Source organism: Oncorhynchus mykiss, chromosome 28, assembly GCF_013265735.2.
Source record: "Oncorhynchus mykiss isolate Arlee chromosome 28, USDA_OmykA_1.1, whole genome shotgun sequence".
NCBI classification, from domain to species: domain Eukaryota; kingdom Metazoa; phylum Chordata; class Actinopteri; order Salmoniformes; family Salmonidae; genus Oncorhynchus; species Oncorhynchus mykiss.
In genome coordinates, this window is record NC_048592.1 from 40,550,872 (window position 1) to 40,574,495 (window position 23,624).

Below are 23,624 nucleotides of genomic sequence, written 5' to 3' on the forward strand. Positions count from 1 at the left end.
CACCACAACACTGATCCTCCCAGTGCCACCCCACAACTGATCTTCCCAGTGCCACCTCACAACTGATCCTCCCAGTGCCACCCCACCACAACACTGGTCCTCCCAGTGCCACCCCACCACAAAACTGATCCTCCCAGTGCCACCCCACCACAACACTGGTCCTCCCAGTGCCACCCCACCACAACACTGATCCTCCCAGTGCCACCCCACCCCAACACTGATCCTCCCAGTGCCACCCCACCCCAACACTGATCCTCCCAGTGCCACCCCACCCCAACACTGATCCTCCCAGTGCCACCCCACCCCAACACTGATCCTCCCAGTGCCACCCCACAACTGATCTTCCCAGTGCCACCCCACCACTGATCCTCCCAGTGCCACCCCACCACAACACTGGTCCTCCCAGTGCCACCCCACCACAAAACTGATCCTCCCAGTGCCACCCCACCACAACACTGGTCCTCCCAGTGCCACCCCACCACAAAACTGGTCCTCCCAGTGCCACCCCACCACAACACTGGTCCTCCCAGTGCCACCCCACCACAACACTGGTCCTCCCAGTGCCACCCCACCACAACACTGGTCCTCCCAGTGCCACCCCACCACAACACTGGTCCTGCCAGTGCCACCCCACCACAACACTGGTCCTCCCAGTGCCACCCCACCACAACACTGGTCCTGCCAGTGCCACCCCACCACAAAACTGATCCTCCCAGTGCCACCCCACCACAACACTGGTCCTCCCAGTGCCACCCCACCACAACACTGGTCCTCCCAGTGCCACCCCACCACAACACTGATCCTCCCAGTGCCACCCCACCACAAAACTGATCCTCCCAGTGCCACCCCACCACAACACTGATCCTCCCAGTGCCACCCCACCACAAAACTGATCCTCCCAGTGCCACCCCACCACAACACTGGTCCTCCCAGTGCCACCCCACCACAAAACTGATCCTCCCAGTGCCACCCCACCACAACACTGGTCCTCCCAGTGCCACCCCACCACAACACTGGTCCTCCCAGTGCCACCCCACCACAACACTGATCCTCCCAGTGCCACCCCAACACTGATCCTCCCAGTGCCACCCCACCCCACCACAACACTGGTCCTCCCAGTGCCACCCCACCACAAAACTGGTCCTCCCAGTGCCACCCCACCACAACACTGGTCCTCCCAGTGCCACCCCACCACAACACTGGTCCTCCCAGTGCCACCCCACCACAACACTGGTCCTCCCAGTGCCACCCCACCACAAAACTGATCCTCCCAGTGCCACCCCACCACAACACTGATCCTCCCAGTGCCACCCCACCACAACACTGGTCCTCCCAGTGCCACCCCACCACAACACTGGTCCTCCCAGTGCCACCCCACCACAACACTGGTCCTCCCAGTGCCACCCCACCACAACACTGGTCCTCCCAGTGCCACCACAACACTGGTCCTCCCAGTGCCACCACAACACTGATCCTCCCAGTGCCACCCCACCACAACACTGGTCCTCCCAGTGCCACCCCACCACAACACTGGTCCTCCCAGTGCCACCCCACCACAACACTGGTCCTCCCAGTGCCACCCCACCACAACACTGGTCCTCCCAGTGCCACCCCACCACAACACTGATCCTCCCAGTGCCACCCCACCACAACACTGGTCCTCCCAGTGCCACCCCACCACAACACTGATCCTCCCAGTGCCACCCCACCCCAACACTGATCCTCCCAGTGCCACCCCACCCCAACACTGATCCTCCCAGTGCCACCCCACCCCAACACTGGTCCTCCCAGTGCCACCCCACCACAACACTGATCCTCCCAGTGCCACCCCACACCACCACAACACTGATCCTCCCAGTGCCACCCCACACCACCACAACACTGGTCCTCCCAGTGCCACCCCACACCACCACAACACTGGTCCTCCCAGTGCCACACCACCACAACACTGGTCCTCCCAGTGCCACCCCACCACAACACTGGTCCTCCCAGTGCCACCCCACCACAACACTGATCCTCCCAGTGCCACCCCACCACAAAACTGATCCTCCCAGTGCCACCCCACCACAACACTGATCCTCCCAGTGCCACCCCACCACAAAACTGATCCTCCCAGTGCCACCCCACCACAAAACTGGTCCTCCCAGTGCCACCCCACCACAAAACTGATCCTCCCAGTGCCACCCCACCACAACACTGGTCCTCCCAGTGCCACCCCACCACAACACTGGTCCTCCCAGTGCCACCCCACCACAACACTGATCCTCCCAGTGCCACCCCACCCCACCACAACACTGGTCCTCCCAGTGCCACCCCACCACAAAACTGGTCCTCCCAGTGCCACCCCACCACAACACTGGTCCTCCCAGTGCCACCCCACCACAACACTGATCCTCCCAGTGCCACCCCACCACAACACTGGTCCTCCCAGTGCCACCCCACCACAACACTGGTCCTCCCAGTGCCACCCCACCACAACACTGATCCTCCCAGTGCCACCCCACCACAACACTGGTCCTCCCAGTGCCACCCCACCACAACACTGATCCTCCCAGTGCCACCCCACACCACCACACTGATCCTCCCAGTGCCACCCCACACCACCACAACACTGGTCCTCCCAGTGCCACCCCACCCCACCACAACACTGGTCCTCCCAGTGCCACACCACCACAACACTGATCCTCCCAGTGCCACCCCACCCCACCACAACACTGGTCCTCCCAGTGCCACACCACCACAACACTGGTCCTCCCAGTGCCACACCACCACAACACTGGTCCTCCCAGTGCCACCCCACCACAACACTGGTCCTCCCAGTGCCACCCCACCACAACACTGGTCCTCCCAGTGCCACCCCACCACAAAACTGATCCTCCCAGTGCCACCCCACCACAACACTGGTCCTCCCAGTGCCACCCCACCACAACACTGGTCCTCCCAGTGCCACCCCACCACAACACTGGTCCTCCCAGTGCCACCCCACCACAACACTGGTCCTCCCAGTGCCACCCCACCACAAAACTGATCCTCCCAGTGCCACCCCACCACAACACTGGTCCTCCCAGTGCCACCCCACCACAACACTGGTCCTCCCAGTGCCACCCCACCACAAAACTGATCCTCCCAGTGCCACCCCACCACAACACTGGTCCTCCCAGTGCCACCCCACCACAACACTGGTCCTCCCAGTGCCACCCCACCACAACACTGGTCCTCCCAGTGCCACCCCACCACAACACTGGTCCTCCCAGTGCCACCCCACCACAACACTGGTCCTCCCAGTGCCACCCCACCACAACACTGGTCCTCCCAGTGCCACCCCACCACAACACTGGTCCTCCCAGTGCCACCCCACCACAACACTGATCCTCCCAGTGCCACCCCACCACAAAACTGATCCTCCCAGTGCCACCCCACCACAACACTGGTCCTCCCAGTGCCACCCCACCACAAAACTGATCCTCCCAGTGCCACCCCACCACAACACTGGTCCTCCCAGTGCCACCCCACCACAACACTGGTCCTCCCAGTGCCACCCCACCACAACACTGGTCCTCCCAGTGCCACCCCACCACAACACTGGTCCTCCCAGTACCACCCCACCACAACACTGGTCCTCCCAGTGCCACCCCACCACAACACTGGTCCTCCCAGTGCCACCCCACCCCAACACTGATCCTCCCAGTGCCACCCCACCCCACCACAACACTGGTCCTCCCAGTGCCACCCCACCACAACACTGGTCCTCCCAGTGCCACCCCACCACAACACTGGTCCTCCCAGTGCCACCCCACCACAACACTGGTCCTCCCAGTGCCACCCCACCACAACACTGATCCTCCCAGTGCCACCCCACCCCAACACTGATCCTCCCAGTGCCACCCCACCCCACCACAACACTGATCCTCCCAGTGCCACCCCACCACAACACTGGTCCTCCCAGTGCCACCCCACCACAACACTGATCCTCCCAGTGCCACCCCACCACAAAACTGATCCTCCCAGTGCCACCCCACCACAATACTGGTCCTCCCAGTGCCACCCCACCACAACACTGATCCTCCCAGTGCCACCCCAACACTGGTCCTCCCAGTGCCACCCCACCACAACACTGATCCTCCCAGTGCCACCCCACCCCAACACTGGTCCTCCCAGTGCCACCCCACCACAACACTGATCCTCCCAGTGCCACCCCACCACAAAACTGATCCTCCCAGTGCCACCCCACCACAACACTGGTCCTCCCAGTGCCACCCCACCACAACACTGATCCTCCCAGTGCCACCCCAACACTGGTCCTCCCAGTGCCACCCCACCCCAACACTGGTCCTCCCAGTGCCACCCCACCACAACACTGATCCTCCCAGTGCCACCCCACCACAAAACTGATCCTCCCAGTGCCACCCCACCACAACACTGGTCCTCCCAGTGCCACCCCACCACAAAACTGATCCTCCCAGTGCCACCCCACCACAATACTGGTCCTCCCAGTGCCACCCCACCACAACACTGATCCTCCCAGTGCCACCCCAACACTGGTCCTCCCAGTGCCACCCCACCACAACACTGGTCCTCCCAGTGCCACCCCACCCCAACACTGATCCTCCCAGTGCCACCCCACCCCAACACTGGTCCTCCCAGTGCCACCCCACCACAACACTGATCCTCCCAGTGCCACCCCACCACAACACTGATCCTCCCAGTGCCACCCCACCCCAACACTGGTCCTCCCAGTGCCACCCCAACACTGATCCTCCCAGTGCCACCCCAACACTGATCCTCCCAGTGCCACCCCAACACTGGTCCTCCCAGTGCCACCCCAACACTGATCCTCCCAGTGCCACCCCACCACAACACTGGTCCTCCCAGTGCCACCCCACCACAAAACTGATCCTCCCAGTGCCACCCCACCACAACACTGGTCCTCCCAGTGCCACCCCACCCCAACACTGGTCCTCCCAGTGCCACCCCAACACTGATCCTCCCAGTGCCACCCCACCACAACACTGGTCCTCCCAGTGCCACCCCACCACAACACTGGTCCTCCCAGTGCCACCCCACCACAAAACTGATCCTCCCAGTGCCACCCCACCACAACACTGGTCCTCCCAGTGCCACCCCACCACAACACTGATCCTCCCAGTGCCACCCCACCCCACCACAACACTGGTCCTCCCAGTGCCACCCCACCCCACCCCCCCCTGATCCTCCCAGTGCCACCCCACCCCAACACTGGTCCTCCCAGTGCCACCCCACCACAACACTGGTCCTCCCAGTGCCACCCCACCACAACACTGGTCCTCCCAGTGCCACCCCACCACAACACTGGTCCTCCCAGTGCCACCCCACCACAACACTGGTCCTCCCAGTGCCACCCCACCACAACACTGGTCCTCCCAGTGCCACCCCACCACAACACTGATCCTCCCAGTGCCACCCCACCACAACACTGGTCCTCCCAGTGCCACCCCACCACAACAACTTAGACCTGTAGTACCCACTAGGGTTGCACAATGAAATCACATTTGTATTGAAATTTTAGACAGGCCCCGTTACCATGCAGACAGACAGGCCCCGTTACCATGCAGACAGACAGGCTCCATTACCATGCAGACAGACACTAATCCTGTCAGTGTATAGCTAGTAAGCCTCATGCTGTCATCACCATTCTTTAAAAAAAAGAGGGAGAAAACATCTCAAGAAAGTTGTGGATTACAACGGGTGAGATTAGAAGGACATCCAGTAAACAAGAACAGTGTCAACCTAATAAATCCAATCTGAACTTGTCTGGGACGATCTCTAGGAATCACGATGAAAGCAAGTTCAAGTAACTACTAGATCATAACTAAAGGCCTGCAGCAAAATGATCATCATCACAAACAGGATGCATAAGAAAAATCAGGCCTAACCGTTCGGTTACCCTGACAAGAATCAACTGAGAACCTTTTGTGTGTGTGTATGTGTATGTATATATATATATATATATATATATATATATATATATATATATATATATATATATATATATATATATATATATATAAATATAAATATAAATAAATAAATAAATATAAATAAAAATAAAAAAAAAATATATATATATATATAAGTATAAATATATATATATATAAATAAATATAAAATAAATAACAATATAAATATATATAAATAATAATAATAAAATATATATAAATATATAAATAATAATAAAATATATATAAATAATAATAATAATAATAATATAAATAATAATATAAATATACACACAAACTTTCAAAGGATGATGATTTCCAGAACGATGAAAAACACAGTGTGTATTCCCATTTGGCCTGTCATGTGACCGGACTTTATCAGGGGCCCTGATCAACACCAAGCAGAAGACTGTGTCCCATAATGCCACCCTATATCTAGAGAACTACTTTTCTGTCCAAAAGCATTTTTTATTTAAACGAGGCAAGTCAGGTTAAAGAACAAATTCTTATTTACAATGACGACCTCCACCGGCCAAATTCGGACGACGCTGGGCCAATTGTGCGCCGCCCTATGTGACTCCCAATCACAGCCGGTTGTGATACAGCCTGGAATCGAACCACGGTCTGTAGTGGCACCTCTAGCACTGAGATGCAGTGTCTTAGACTGCTGCGCCCTAAAAAACTATGTAGGGAATAGGATGCCATTTGGGAGACTGAATCCCATCCATGTTCCCAGATGGATAATATGGCCCAATCTGAATACTGAGAGGGCGTCCCCAATGGCACCTTATTCACTATATGATGCACTACTTTTGACCAAGGTCCTCGGGCCCTGTTCTATAGTAGTGCACTATATAGGGAATAGGGCTCTGGTCTAAAGTAGTGTACTATATAGGGAATAGGGCTCTGGTCTAAAGTAGTGTACTATATAGGGAATAGGGCTCTGGTCTAAAGTAGTGCACTATATAGGGAATAGGGCTCTGGTCTAAAGTAGTTCACTATATAGGGAATAGGGTTCTGGTCTAAAGTAGTGCACTATATAGGGAATAGGGTGGCATAGAGCTCTGGTCTAAAGTAGTGCACTATATAGGGAATAGGGCTCTGGTCTAAAGTAGTTCACTATATAGGGAATAGGGTGGCATAGAGCTCTGGTCTAAAGTAGTGTACTATATAGGGAATAGGGCTCTGGTCTATAGTAGTGTACTATATAGGGAATAGGGCTCTGGTCTATAGTAGTGTACTATATAGGGAATAGGGCTCTGGTCTAAAGTAGTTCACTATATAGGGAATAGGGTGGCATAGAGCTCTGGTCTAAAGTAGTGCACTATATAGGGAATAGGGCTCTGGTCTAAAGTAGTGCACTATATAGGGAATAGGGCCCTGGTCTATAGTAGTGTACTATATAGGGAATAAGGTGGCATAGAGCTCTGGTCTAAAGTAGTGCACTATATAGGGAATAGGGCGCTGGTCTAAACTGGCAGCCGGGAGAGGGGGGTGGGGTGGGGGGGGCGGTCTGCATCGGGAACTCAGAGGAATGAAAAAGAGGAACTAAAAACATAAAATGCAAAGTTGAACAAAACAGCATCCATTATTACAACAGCTACATGATATATCTGACAGATATCATACACAAATCTCAAATCAATCCACTGTCGGTGACCACACCAAGCGCTCTCTCTCACACACACACACACCTGAATGAAAACCTAAAACAGCCATCTTACCTGTGTGTAGTCAAAGTCCGAGAGAGGAGCTATGCTTTTGATGTATTCGATTCTGAACTGGTCTTCGGGGTTGGCGAGAGAGACCGGAGGTATCAAGGTGCTCATGGCTGACACTATCGTCTAGAAAGAGGAGACGCAGGCCGGCGGTGAGACGGATGAATACAGGATAAATACATTTTAAAAACAAAATCAGGAAAATAGGAATGGTATGTCCAATCGAACACAATCTGTCATCTCAGATGGCACCCTACTCCCTATGTAGGGCCCTGGGCTACTGTCATCTCAGATGGCACCCTACTCCCTATGTAGGGCCCTGGGCTACTGTCATCTCAGATGGCACCCTACTCCCTATGTAGGGCCCTGGGCTACTGTCATCTCAGATGGCACCCTACTCCCTATGTAGGGCCCTGGGCTACTGTCATCTCAGATGGCACCCTACTCCCTATGTAGGGCCCTGGGCTACTGTCATCTCAGATGGCACCCTACTCCCTATGTAGGGCCCTGGGCTACTGTCATCTCAGATGGCACCCTACTCCCTATGTAGGGCCCTGGGCTACTGTCATCTCAGATGGCACCCTACTCCCTATGTAGGGCCCTGGGCTACTGTCATCTCAGATGGCACCCTACTCCCTATGTAGGGCCCTGGGCTACTGTCATCTCAGATGGCACCCTACTCCCTATGTAGGGCCCTGGGCTACTGTCATCTCAGATGGCACCCTACTCCCTATGTAGGGCCCTGGGCTACTGTCATCTCAGATGGCACCCTACTCCCTATGTAGGGCCCTGGGCTACTGTCATCTCAGATGGCACCCTACTCCCTATGTAGGGCCCTGGGCTACTGTCATCTCAGATGGCACCCTACTCCCTATGTAGGGCCCTGGGCTACTGTCATCTCAGATGGCACCCTACTCCCTATGTAGGGCCCTGGGCTACTGTCATCTCAGATGGCACCCTACTCCCTATGTAGGGCCCTGGGCTACTGTCATCTCAGATGGCACCCTACTCCCTATGTAGGGCCCTGGGCTACTGTCATCTCAGATGGCACCCTACTCCCTATGTAGGTCCTGGGCTACTGTCATCTCAGATGGCACCCTACTCCCTATGTAGGGCCCTGGGCTACTGTCATCTCAGATGGCACCCTACTCCCTATGTAGGGCCCTGGGCTACTGTCATCTCAGATGGCACCCTACTCCCTATGTAGGGCCCTGGGCTACTGTCATCTCAGATGGCACCCTACTCCCTATGTAGGGCCCTGGGCTACTGTCATCTCAGATGGCACCCTACTCCCTATGTAGGGCCCTGGGCTACTGTCATCTCAGATGGCACCCTACTCCCTATGTAGGGCCCTGGGCTACTGTCATCTCAGATGGCACCCTACTCCCTATGTAGGGCCCTGGGCTACTGTCATCTCAGATGGCATCCTACTCCCTATGTAGGGCCCTGGGCTACTGTCTAGGCTGTCATCTCAGATGGCACCCTACTCCCTATGTAGGGCCCTGGGCTACTGTCTAGGCTGTCATCTCAGATGGCACCCTATTCCCCATGTAGGGCCCTGGGCTACTGTCTAGGCTGTCATCTCAGATGGCACCCTACTCCCTATGTAGGGCCCTGGGCTACTGTCTAGGCTGTCATCTCAGATGGCACCCGACTCCCTATGTAGGGCCCTGGGCTACTGTCTAGGCTGTCATCCTACTCCCTATGTAGGGCCCTGGGCTACTGTCTAGGTTGTCATCTCAGATGGCACCCTACTCCCTATGTAGGGCCCTGGGCTACCGTCTAGGCTGTCAGTATAGAGAACAGGGCCCTGATATAAAGTACTGCGTTATACAGTATAGAGAACAGGGCCCTGATATAAAGTACTGCGTTATACAGTATAGAGAACAGGGCCCAGATATAAAGTACTGCACTATACAGTATAGAGAACAGGGCCCTGATATAAAGTACTGCACTATACAGTATAGAGAACAGGGCCATGATATAAAGTACTGCACGAAACAGTATAGAGAACAGGGCCCTGATATAAAGTACTGCACTATAGAGTATAGAGAACAGGGCCCTGATCTAAAGTACGGCACTATACAGTATAGGGAAAGGGGTACCATTTACATTATAGTGCAGACAGAGTAATACACTAGTTTATATATTTTTTTGAAACGGGAAAGACACAGATTAATACTATCCTACTCACCACTATCGCGTCCTTCACGTTTTTCCGAATATCTTGTATTTTCTGTTTCTTTTCTCTGTCAAAAGGAGGACAGAACACAGGCGTGAGGAGACGGTAACCAACGAGATAACAACAACATCACAATAGCGCTCGTCTAAGAAGCTAAAGATAACAGGGTTGAAGCTAGTGTGGTTCAACTGCAGTTCTAGGACCTGATGTTAACACACTAGAGTCGGTATGTGTTCAGGCCAGACAGGCAGTAAGATATCTCTACCAGTATAACTGTAGTCCTATGTAATTCAGACAGGCAGTAAGATATCTCTACCAGTACAACAGTAGTCCTATGTAACTCAGACAGTAAGATATCTCTACAAGTACAACAGTAGTCCTATGTAATTCAAACAGGCAGTAAGATATCTCTACCAGTACAACAGTAGTCCTATGTAACTCAGACAGTAAGATATCTCTACCAGTACAACTGTAGTCCTATGTAACTCAGACAGGCAGTAAGATCGGTCCTACGGTTGTACTGGTAGGGGTATGCAACTCAGACAGACATAGGCCACTATCACAGGCACAGGAGGCATTACAGCTAAACACATTATCCATAGACACGGGCCTCTCCCCAATAATAGTCAACATAGTTATGACATACATAACTTCATAACAGTGAACAATGTGACTGCTGTAATAACAGGCAGTCAGGGAGATCTCATGTCTCATATGCTGAAGCCTATATCGGTGTCTGCTGTAAGCAGAGAGAGAGCGATCAGTGATAGTGGTAGTCGCCTGACTGTACAGTACATTTGAGTGTTGGCCACTGATAGAGGAGGCCTAGGCTCTGCAGTGCCCGAGGAAAATCCATTCAGTTCTCTACAGGCCTATTATCATCTTGACAGTCTCACCCAAAGGCAGGGAGACCATGAGTATAACCAAATATGTTATGAAATGGGTGTATATATATATATATATATATATATATATATATATATATATATATATATATATATATATATATATATATATATATATATATATATATATATATATATATATATATATATCTGGGCCTATATGTCAAATGGAGATGCAGTAGGGCCTGTAACAACAGTGGATAACATGTACTCACTCTGCGTTAAAACCATTGACGTGTAGAATCCTCATCTGCTTCACAATAGTACTTTTCCCGGACTCTCCAGCACCTACGGGAATGAAGCAAAGAGGCCTGAATGTTACAATATGTTGCTGATAACCGAACGATCAGAAGGGGTCAAAATGAATTAGAATGTTGTCAAAACGAAGCAAATTTCTAGGCTTCGCTTCCATCAATACACCATGACATATAGCGAGGGCTTTCAAATACGTAATGGGGTAATTTAATGAAGGATATTTTAGATCGCACCGTGTTCGGGCCAAGTCGTTTATATAACCTTACCCAATAATAACAGCCGGTGCGTCGCTTTATATGCTTGTCGTTCTTTTTGTAACTGTTTTTCTATTTTTTTATTCGCCTCTCGTTGTGCCTTTTCGTCGATGCGTTGATCTTCAGTCTTGCTGTTGCCCAAACAACCCATATCTTCCGTTAACTAACCTCGTCTCTCAAAAATATTAAATACACGAAGATGTTATAATAATAAATGTATAAAAAAAAAAAACAATGGTGTGAAAGAAAATCTGTGCGACGCTTGTCCGCCGTTGGGAGGGCTATGTTCCTTCCTCCCCGTTACGATTCCTTTTTACCCGCAACCAACGGGACCTTCCTTCGGCATCCAAAACTAATTCTTGATTCGCCCCTTCAAAATCACTCGAATCGTTGAAATAACAGAGAAATACACAAGATAACGAAGGTTTAGATTTCTGGAAACAGGCCAAGTGTTTCTCTCGTTCCTTCCCTCTTCTCAGTATGTGTCTATTTGGTGTTTTTAACTCAGCACTGCCTCTCTCTGTTGTACCAGGAAGTAGCCGTGCACCGAGCCACAGAGAAACCTTCCTCTGCCACAATGTAACACTGCAGCTGGCTCACACACACCTACAATCCGCTCACATATCATTGTATCATTTCTGTGAGAAGGGTAGGAGGGTCATTACAATCACATGTGTCACCCAAGACCTTCCCCGCGGCTGGTTTAATCAGCCCTAAAAAAAACGAAGAGAGATTTTCCGTTTGCACCAGACAAGCTGGGCAGGAAGTTTGGGTCTTTCTATCCACCGAGAGTCGGCTGGATCGAGTGCGTTGGGGTTGTCCTGATGTCGGGTGTAGCTTGTCAATCGCAAGTAATATCACACGGTAACACAGGCCTACACACAGCTTATCAGTCACTTACACTAAAGGCCTAAACCGATCCCCTAAAACAATATTAAATAAAAAAAAGTCCAAAGTTACAACTATACAAATAGACGGTCTGAAATCCCCAAAACAAAAGTAAAACCCAAACTAAACGCAGCAAAAAAATAGATCATTTCTAGCCCTTCTGCTGCCAACTCCGATCACTACTCCCATTTGCATTCACGGCTCAGTCTGCTGCCTCGGTAGTCTTCCTCGGTAGTCCACTCCTGCTGTCGTCACATTCTCGGTGGTTTACTATTTATATTGACCGCGTGTGCAACAGAGCCCCTCTGCTTAAAAAAAATAAATAAAAAAGCATTCGCGATCACCCGTGGGAAAGGGGTTCACGGCACCGCGGTAACTCTCCACACCGACGCGCAACTGACAGTTCAGCCGCTGTCCTCGAGGCCCGGGGTATGTACACAGTAACTAGGCTACTGCGCATGTTCAAAGACCTTTCCTGTCCGGCCTGTTTAAATGGCTGCGTCGGACGGTCTGATAGATGGTGTATGTTTGTTTTAGTAGGTTTCTATTTTAAGATGTTTGTATTGTATCTCAAAATAAAGAAAACGTTCACGATATGTCATTTCTACTGTAGCACTGGATAATAGCAAATATCCGACTGCCAGACAGAATATAATCCAATAGAATACTAAAAACCTCTGCTTACATCCACCACTATTACTACATCCACTACTACATCTACTACATCCACCACCACTACTATTACTACATCCACTACTACATCTACTACATCCACCACCACTACTACATCCACTACTATTACTACATCCACCACTACTACATCCACTACTATTACTACATCCACCACTACTACATCCACTACTATTACTACATCCACTACTACATCTACTACATCCACCACTATTACTACATCCACCACTATTACTACATCCTCCACCACTACTACATCCTCCACCACCACCACTACTACATCCTCCACCACTATTACTACATCCTCCACCACTATTACTACATCCACCACTACTACTACATCCACCACTACTACATCCACCACTACTATTACTACATCCTCCACCACTATTACTACATCCTCCACCACTACTACATCCACCACTACTATTACTACATCCTCCACCACTATTACTACATCCTCCACCACTATTACTACATCCACCACTATTACTACATCCACCACTATTACTACATCTTCCACCACTACTACATCCTCCACCACCACCACTACTACATCCTCCACCACTACTACTACATCCTCCACCACCACCACTACTACATCCTCCACCACTACTACTACATCCTCCACCACTACTACATCCACAATATCCACCACTACTACATCCAACAATATTACTACATCCACCACCACTACTACATCCACGATATCCACCACTACTACATCCACCACTACTACATCCACCACCACTATTACTACATCCTCCACCACTATTACTACATCCTCCACCACGACTACATCCACCACTACTATTACTACATCCACCACTACTATTACTACATCCACCACTACCATTACTACATCCACCACCACTATTACTACATCCTCCACCACTACTACATCCACCACTACTATTACTACATCCACCACTACTATTAGTACATCCACCACTACTACATCCACCACCACTATTACTACATCATCCACCACTACTATTACTACATCCACCACTACTACATCCACCACTACTACATCCACCACTACTACATCCACCACCACTACATCCACCACTACTATATCTGACACCACTACTACTACTACCACTACATCCGCCACCACCATTACTACATCCGCCACCACCACTACTACATCCGCCACCACCACTACTACATCCGCCACCACCTACACTACTACATCCGCCACCACCTACACTACTACATCCGCCACCACCACTACTACATCCGCCACCACCACTACTACATCCGCCACCACCACTACTACATCCGCCACCACCACTACTACATCCGCCACCACCCCCATTACTACATCCGCCACCACCCCCATTACTACATCCGCCACCACCCCCATTACTACATCCGCCACCACCCCCACTACAACATCCGCCACCACCTACACTACTACATCTGCCACCACCACTACTACATCCGCCACCACCTACACTACTACATTCGCCACCACCCCCATTACTACATCCGCCACCACCCCCATTACTACATCCGCCACCACTACAACATCCGCCACCACCTACACTACTACATTCGCCACCACCTCCATTACTACATCCGCCACCACCTCCATTACTACATCCGCCACCACCACCCCCATTACTACATCCGCCACCACCTCCATTACTACATCCGCCACCACCCCCATTACTACATCCGCCGCCACCCCCATTACTACATCCGCCACCACCACCCCCATTACTACATCCGCCACCACCACCCCCATTACTACATCCGCCGCCACCCCCATTACTACATCCGCCACCACCCCCATTACTACATCCGCCACCACTACAACATCCGCCACCACCTACACTACTACATTCGCCACCACCTCCATTACTACATCCGCCACCACCTCCATTACTACATCCGCCACCACCTCCATTACTACATCCGCCACCACCCCCATTACTACATCCGCCGCCACCCCCATTACTACATCCGCCACCACCACCCCCATTACTACATCCGCCACCACCACCCCCATTACTACATCCGCCACCACCCCCATTACTACATCCGCCGCCACCGCTACTACATCCGCCACCACCCCCATTACTACATCCGCCGCCACCACCACCCCCATTACTGCATCCGCCACCACCACCCCCCCATTACTACATCCGCCGCCACCACCACCCCCATTACTACATCCGCCGCCACCACCACCCCCATTACTACATCCGCCACCACCACCCCCATTACTACATCCGCCACCACCCCCACCACCACTACATCCGCCACCACCACCACCACCACTACATCCCCCAACACCGCTACTACATCCGCCACCACCACATCCCCCACCGCCACCACCACATCCCCCACCACCACCACCACTACATCCGCCACCACCCCCATTACTACATCCGCCACCACCACTACTACATCCGCCACCACCCCCATTACTACATCCGCCACCACCACCACTACATCCGCCACCACCACCCCCATTACTACATCCGCCACCACCCCCATTACTACATCCGCCACCACCCCCATTACTACATCCGCCACCACCAGCATTACTACATCCGCCACCACCATTACTACATCCGCCACCACCATTACTACAGGTATATGAAATACAAATGGTATAGAGGGAAATAGTCTTATAATAACTACAACCTAAAACTTCTTACCTGGGAATATTGAAGACTCATGTTAAAAGGAACCACCAGCTTTCATATGTTCTCATGTTCTGAGAAAGGAACTGAAACGTTAGCTTTCTTACATGGCACATATTGCACTTTTACTTTCTTCTCCAACACTTTGTTTTTGCATTATTTAAACCAAATTGAACATGTTTCATTATTTATTTGAGGCTAAATAGATTTTTATTGATGTATTATATTAAGTTAAAATAAGTGTTCATTCAGTATTATTGTAATTGTTATTATTACAAATAAAATAAAATAAATTAAAAATAATAATAAAAAAATATGTTTTTTTAAAAATCGGCCGATTAATCAATATCGGCTTTTTTTGGTCCTCCAATAATCGGTATTGAAAAATCATAATCGGTCGACCTCTACTTACTACATCTGGGCGGAGTCGTCCGGGTTTGGCAGGGTGGGGTGGGGTTAGGGTTTGGCCGGGGTAGACCGTCATTGTAAATAAGAATTTGTTCTTAACTGACTTGCCTAGTTAAATAAATACCAATATGCCACTGTTTCAAATAGTGCCCCTGAGTCCGTTTCCCCTCAAGGTTTCTTCCTCAGGTTCCCCTATGTTCCCGACAACACCGCTGGTTTTGGAGGCTGGGTAACTGTGAAGCACAACAACTGTTGGCGTAAAAACGGCTAAATATATATCCATTTTCACAGATTAATTCAATTCATTCAAGTATTGACCTATTCTATATTTATATATAGAGTATGTTCATATAAAATTCAAAATGTATGTTATTCATTATATTTTCTAAATGCCTGTTCAGATTTTAAACCATGAAAGCACTCACTGACGTCAATGAGAACAGACCACACTGGTCAGTGTCCACGACTCCGCTTTATCTTTGTGGCTGTGGTAAGTAGTGACAGCCCTGTCAGTGTCCACAACTCCGCTTGATCTTTGTGGCTGTGGTAAGTAGTGACAACCCTGTCAGTGTCCACAACTCCGCTTGATCTTTGTGGCTGTGGTAAGTAGTGACAACCCTGTCAGTGTCCACGACTCCGCTTTATCTTTGTGGCTGTGGTAAGTAGTGACAGCCCTGTCAGTGTCCACAACTCCGCTTGATCTTTGTGGCTGTGGTAAGTAGTGACAACCCTGTCAGTGTCCACGACTCCGCTTTATCTTTGTGGCTGTGGTAAGTAGTGACAGCCCTGTCAGTGTCCACGACTCCTCTTGATCTTTGTGGCTGTGGTAAGTAGTGACAACCCTGTCAGTGTCCACAACTCCTCTTGATCTTTGTGGCTGTGGTAAGTAGTGACAACCCTGTCAGTGTCCACAACTCCTCTTGATCTTTGTGGCTGTGGTAAATAGTGACAACCCTGTCAGTGTCCACAATTCCTCTTGATCTTTGTGGCTGTGGTAAATAGTGACAACCCTGTCAGTGTCCACAATTCCTCTTGATCTTTGTGGCTGTGGTAAATAGTGACAACCCTGTCAGTGTCCACAACTCCTCTTGATCTTTGTGGCTGTGGTAAATAGAGACAACCCTGACTGTGTCCATGGATATTTGAACCATCTGATAGTTATTATTGTTATGACTACGTTTTTATAATAGGCGTTATGAAAACAAAATGCTCATGTTTTTTGTAAAAGGGAGATGAGTGTTGGTGCCTCGCTTGGCTCTACTGTATATAAACCCAGACTGGCCCAATTCAATCAATCCGTAAACTGGTGTTGGTATTTTAACCCCGTCTCCCTGCCACAAAGGGCAAGGTAAACACAGTGAGTAGCTCCTTAGCACCACCTAGTGGCTATGATCGGCAGAGCAGGCATTACAGACGGTGGTGGTGCTACTGCTGCAGCCCAGCCCTTTTCAATGGGCGCCATTGAGCAAAGAAAACTTGACTAGACAAAAGCGTTCACAGTCATACGTAGAGTTTGTTTGGGGAGATACCGTGGTAATGTAGCCTACGAGCTATTCTTTATTGGTAAAAATAGAAGATGGAGCCAACGATAAGGAGGAAGCAAACAGAAAGTACAGTGACTTCCTGGTACGGTCCGTGCAGGCCTAATGAGTGTTCAGTGAAGAGCCACGTCCAAACCGAAAGTGATATAAACGGTTCGTTCTCCTCTGAAACAATAACAAAGGGTCAACCCGCCTCTGTTTTGGTAAAAAGCTGAGGGAAGGGCCTGGAGAAATGTACCCAGTCTCAGGTTAATAGATAGAGAAATGGACGCAAGGCCTGACATATCCATGATATCAACATTATAGTTATAACCATGTTATGAGGCTATACAGGACTGACCAACATTATAGTTATAACCATGTTATGAGGCTATACAGGACTGACCATCCATGATATCAACATTATAGTTATAACCATGTTATGAGGCTATACAGGACGGACCATCCATGATATCAACATTATAGTTATAACCATGTTATGAGGCTATACAGGACTGACCATCAACATTATAGTTATAACCATGTTATGAGGCTATACAGGACTGACCATCCATGATATCAACATTATAGTTATAACCATGTTATGAGGCTATACAGGACTGACCATCAACATTATAGTTATAACCATGTTATGAGGCTATACAGGACTGACCATCCATGATATCAACATTATAGTTTTAACCATGTTATGAGGCTATACAGGACTGACCATCCATGATATCAACATTATAGTTTTAACCATGTTATGAGGCTATACAGGACTGACCATCCATGATATCAACATTATAGTTTTAACCATGTTATGAGACTATACAGGACTGACCATCCATGATATCAACATTATAGTTATAACCATGTAATGAGGCTATACAGGACTGACCATCCATGATATCAACATTATAGTTTTAACCATGTTATGAGACTATACAGGACTGACCATCCATGAAATCAACATTATAGTTTTAACCATGTTATGAGACTATACAGGACTGACCATCCATGATATCAACATTATAGTTATAACCATGTAATGAGGCTATACAGGACTGACCATCCATGATATCAACATTATAGTTTTAACCATGTTATGAGACTATACAGGACTGACCATCCATGAAATCAACATTATAGTTTTAACCATGTTATGAGACTATACAGGACTGACCATCCATGATATCAACATTATAGTTTTAACCATGTTATGAGACTATACAGGACTGACCATCCATGATATCAACATTATAGTTATAACCATGTTATGAGACTATACAGGACTGACCATCCATGAAATCAACATTATAGTTATAACCATGTTATGAGGCTATACAGGACTGACCATCCATGATATCAACATTATAGTTATAACCATGTTATGAGGCTATACAGGACTGACCATCCATGATATCAACATTATAGTTATAACCATGTTATGAGACTATACAGGACTGACCATCCATGATATCAACATTATAGTTATAACCATGTTATGAGACTATACAGGACTGACCATCCATGATATCAACATTATAGTTATAACCATGTTATGAGACTATACAGGACTGACCATCCATGAAATCAACATTATAGTTATAACCATGTTATGAGACTATACAGGACTGACCATCCATGAAATCAACATTATAGTTATAACCATGTTATGAGGCTATACAGGACTGACCATCCATGAAATCAACATTATAGTTTTAACCAGTGTTTGTTTACATATACAATGTTTACAAACATTGGAGGAGAACAAGCTTCTATTTTGGGTTCTGATGAGAGTGTGACAGTTGAACTAAACTCATGAGGCATTTATAAAAGTTACATTCTTCAAGAATTAATGGTTATATATAATAAATAAGTCAAAATTAATGTTTCAACTACAGATTCTAGTTAACTAAATATAGCTACAGTATTAAAGCAACAGATTTTTAAAACATCCTCAACAGAACTCACTATACTTTATGTAGGATGAGTGGCCTATCATGACAGCAGCAAATAGTCCATGCCAGCTTCAAGACCTTTTGTTGATCATGGCCTACTGTTGCTACCGGCAACATGACAGTAGCGACGGTCAAGTGTTGATGGTCAATGATTAAAAACCCACTTAAGAAAAGCAGCAAAATTCACTTGCTTTTTAAATTTTTTTTTACACAGAGACATTCCGTGAGGATTGAGGAAGCTGTGGGGGCTTCCCACGGTTGCCCCTAACAACAGACAAAGCTCTGGGGGAAAAAAAGTAGTGCACTATATAGGAGAACAGGATGCTATTTCAGAAGCAGCCTGTTTCTTGAGGGGCCAAAGTCCTGGCTGAGTAAGCTGTGGGGGCTTTCCCACTGTGTTTTGGTGGCTCAAGGTTACGCGTTTCTCCTAATGACAGATCTAGGATCAGGTTATCCAACCCCCAAAGGGGGTCAAAAAATGGGAGGTAACAATTGTTAGTACATTTGTGTACATGGATATGATTCTTAATACAAACCGATTGGAAACAAGCCATTACACTTAATTATTATTAAGGTTATTACTTATAAATATTCAAATTAACAAATTAAGAAATGTCAGTCACCTAACAACTGTTGGCGCAATTATTAGAAAATGGAAGAAGTTCAAGATGACGGTCAATCACCCTCGGCCTGGGACTCCATGCAAGATCTCACCTTGTGGGGCATCAATGATCATGAGGAAGGTGAGGGATCTGCCCAGAACTACACGGCAGGACCCTGGTCAATGACCTGAAGAGAGCTGGGACCACAGTCTCAAAGAAAACCATTAGTAACACACTACACCGTCATGGATTAAAATCCTGCAGCGCACGCAAGGTGCCCCTGCTCAAGCCAGAGCATGTCCAGGCCCGTCTGAAGTTTGCCAATGACCATCTGGATGATCCAGAGGAGGAATGGGAGAAGGTCATGTGGTCTGATGAGACAAAAATAGAGCTTTTTGGTCTAAACTCCACTCGCCGGAGGTGAGGATGAGGATGAGTACAACCCCAAGAACACCATCCCAACCGTGAAGCATGGAGGTGGAAACATCATTCTTTGGGGATGCTTTTCTGCAAAGGGGACAGGACGACTGCACCGTATTGAGGGGAGGATGGATGGGGCCATGTATCGCGAGATCTTGGCCAACAACCTCCTTCCCTCAGTAAGAGCATTGAAGATGGGTCGTGGCTGGGTCTTCCAGCATGACAACGACCCAAAACACACAGCCAGGGCAACTAAGGAGTGGCTCCGTAAGAAGCATCTCAAGGTCCTGGAGTGGCCTAGCCAGTCTCCAGACTAGAACCAATAGAAAATCTTTGGAGGGAGCTGAAGGTCCGTATTGCCCAGCGACAGCCCCGAAACCTGAAGGATCTGGAGAAGGTCTGTATAGAGTAGTGGGCCAAAATCCCTGCTGCAGTGTGTGCAAACCTGGTCAAGAACTACAGGAAACATATGATCTCCGTAATTGTAAACAAAGGTTTCTGTACCAAATATTAAGTTCTGCTTTTCTGATGTACCAAATACTTATGTCATGCAATAAAATGCAAATTAATTACTTAAAAATCATACAATGTGATTTTCTGGATTTTTTTTTCAGATTCCGTCTCTCACAGTTGAAGTGTACCTATGATAAAAATTACAGACCTCTACATGCTTTGTAAGTAGGAAAACCTGCAAAATCGGCAGTGTATCAAATGCTTGTTCTCCCCACTGTATATCCAGTCAGGTTGTCTCTCATTCTTTATAACTAAAGTGATTGGATAAGAAATAGGACAAATAAAATCCAACCAACAATCAGAAGGCAAGGTAAAGCAATTACCATATTACCTAAACCTATCCAATCCCATTTCGATTTACAGGAGTGCCTATTATGGTGTAGTTTGTGTCCGTCTATGAGATTGGAAGGTTGGGAGATCGATCCCCAGCTGAGTCATACCAAAGACTGTAAAAATGGCACTCAACATTAAGGAGATAGATTGAGGATAAGGCCCTGCGATAGACTAGTTTCCTGTCCAGGGGGTGTACTGTACATCAAGCTGTCTCACTACAGAAACAGGATATAGACTAGTGTCCTGTCCAGGGGGTGTCCTGTACATCAGAAACAGGATATAGACTAGTGTCCTGTCCAGGGGGTGTACTGTACATCAAGCTGTCTCACTACAGACACAGGATATAGACTAGTGTCCTGTCCAGGGGGTGTACTGGTACATCAAGCTGTCTCACTACAGGAACAGGATATAGACTAGTGTCCTGTCCAGGGGGTGTACTGTACATCAAGCTGTCTCACTACAGGATATAGACTAGTGTCCTGTCCAGGGGGTGTACTGGTACATCAAGCTGTCTCACTACAGGATATAGACTAGTGTCCTGTCCAGGGGGTGTACTGTACATCAAGCTGTCTCACTACAGAAACAGGATATAGACTAGTGTCCTGTCCAGGGGGTGTCCTGTACATCAAGCTGTCTCACTACAGAAACAGGAGACAAGCTCCTGCTCCTATGAGCTGCTCCGGCTCACACAAGCCAAGGCTCAAGGTTCCGTACTTTTACTCCACTGGGTGGACGGGTCGATTTGTGAACAGGCAGTTAAGGGCGTCTGGGAACACTGCCACTGACACACTATAAACGCGGTACGCTATAACAGGGACGGTACGCTATAACAGGGACGGTACGCTATAACAGGGACGGTACGCTATAACAGGGACGGTACGCTATAACAGGGACGGTACGCTATAACAGGGACGGTACGCTATAACACACACAGCAAGCTATAACAGGGACGGTACGCTATAACAGGGACGGTACGCTATAACAGGGACGGTACGCTATAACACACACAGCAAGCTATAACACAGCACGCTATACACACAGCAGTCTTTCTCTCGAGCAGTGTTGTGTATCCTAATGTGGTCTACCAATGGATCCCCTGCTCCCTTTCCTAATGTGGTCTACCAATGCCCTGCTTCCTTTCCTAATGTGGTCTACCAATGGATCCCCTGCTCCCTTTCCTAATGTGGTCTACCAATGGATCCCCTGCTCCCTTTCCTAATGTGGTCTACCAATGGATCCCCTGCTCCCTTTCCTAATGTGGTCTACCAATGGATCCCCTGCTCCCTTTCCTAATGTGGTCTACCAATGGATCCCCTGCTTTCTTTCCTAATGTGGTCTAATTAAGCAATAATGCCCGAGGGGGTGGGGTATATGCCAAGGACTGTTCAAAAGCACGACACATCGTGGAGTGCCTGAACACAGCCCTTAGCCGTGGTATATTGGTCATATACCACAAACCCCCGAGGTGCCTTATTGCCATTATAAACTGGTTACCAACATAGTTAGAGCAGTAAAAATATATGTTTTGTCATACCCGTGGTAAACGGTCTGATATACCACGGCTGTCAGCCAATCAGCATTCAGGGCTCAAACCCTCCAGTTTATAATGTGGCCTACCAATGGATTCCCTGCTTCCTTTCCAGGAAATAAAGGTGAGTTTGGCCTGCCACCAAATCAGAACACAGTGCATGAAGTAGGCCTATCAAAGTCAAGTGGCTTGAATGTAAATGAAGCCAGACTGATAAGAGGGAAGCACTCATCAAGGTGGTGATCATGAATACTAGTTATATTCTAGAACCTAGACATTCTAGAACATAAACATTCTATAATGTAAATTCTGTAACACAGTTCCAGAACACCTAACAACACAATGACGACTGATGAATTGTATTTCAACCAGATACTTATGTACTTCCTTCTGACTGTATCGTTACTCAAGGAAACAGCTGCCGAGCGCTACTACAAACAGATAAAGTGAGCCAGATTAGCCGGGCCGGCACACCTTGGCCTGGCTGAAATGTTACACTGTTTGGAAGGTGTCCACTTTCAAAAGAAACAGAGAGAATACACACCAACCTTCGTCTTATCAACCGTCCGAAGGGCTCAGCCAGCACTCTGGCCTCACTGTAGAGGAACACTGGGGCTTCAATGGCACCCTATTCCCTATGTAGTGCACTACTTTAGACCAGGGCTATGGCTGGCTGTGTCTGAAATTGTAGCGATGGGTGAAAGTAGTGCACTATATAAAGAATAGGGATGCGGCCTGGACAAAAGAAGTGCACTTTATAGGGAAGTCGTATTTAAGCTAATTGATTGAACCGAAATTAGCCATTTCAGTTT

General features: G+C 48.6%; 1 protein-coding gene across 2 annotated transcripts in view; it reads right to left on the minus strand.

Annotated features, from left to right (window-relative positions):
* Positions 1-23,624, minus strand: part of LOC110508251 (guanine nucleotide-binding protein G(olf) subunit alpha) — a 135,617-nt gene that overhangs the window by 98,556 nt on the left and 13,437 nt on the right. The window contains exons 1-4 of one of the 2 annotated variants that reach the window (XM_036966056.1): positions 11,302-12,628; positions 10,996-11,068; positions 9,888-9,942; positions 7,700-7,819 (exon numbers count right to left, since the gene is read on the minus strand). In XM_036966056.1, the coding sequence (XP_036821951.1) occupies positions 7,700-7,819; positions 9,888-9,942; positions 10,996-11,068; positions 11,302-11,440 (387 nt within the window). In that variant the 5' untranslated portion in view covers positions 11,441-12,628. Of the gene's footprint in view, positions 1-7,699; positions 7,820-9,887; positions 9,943-10,995; positions 11,069-11,301; positions 12,629-23,624 lie in introns of those variants that run through there. The other variant, XM_036966055.1, reaches the window with a different exon arrangement.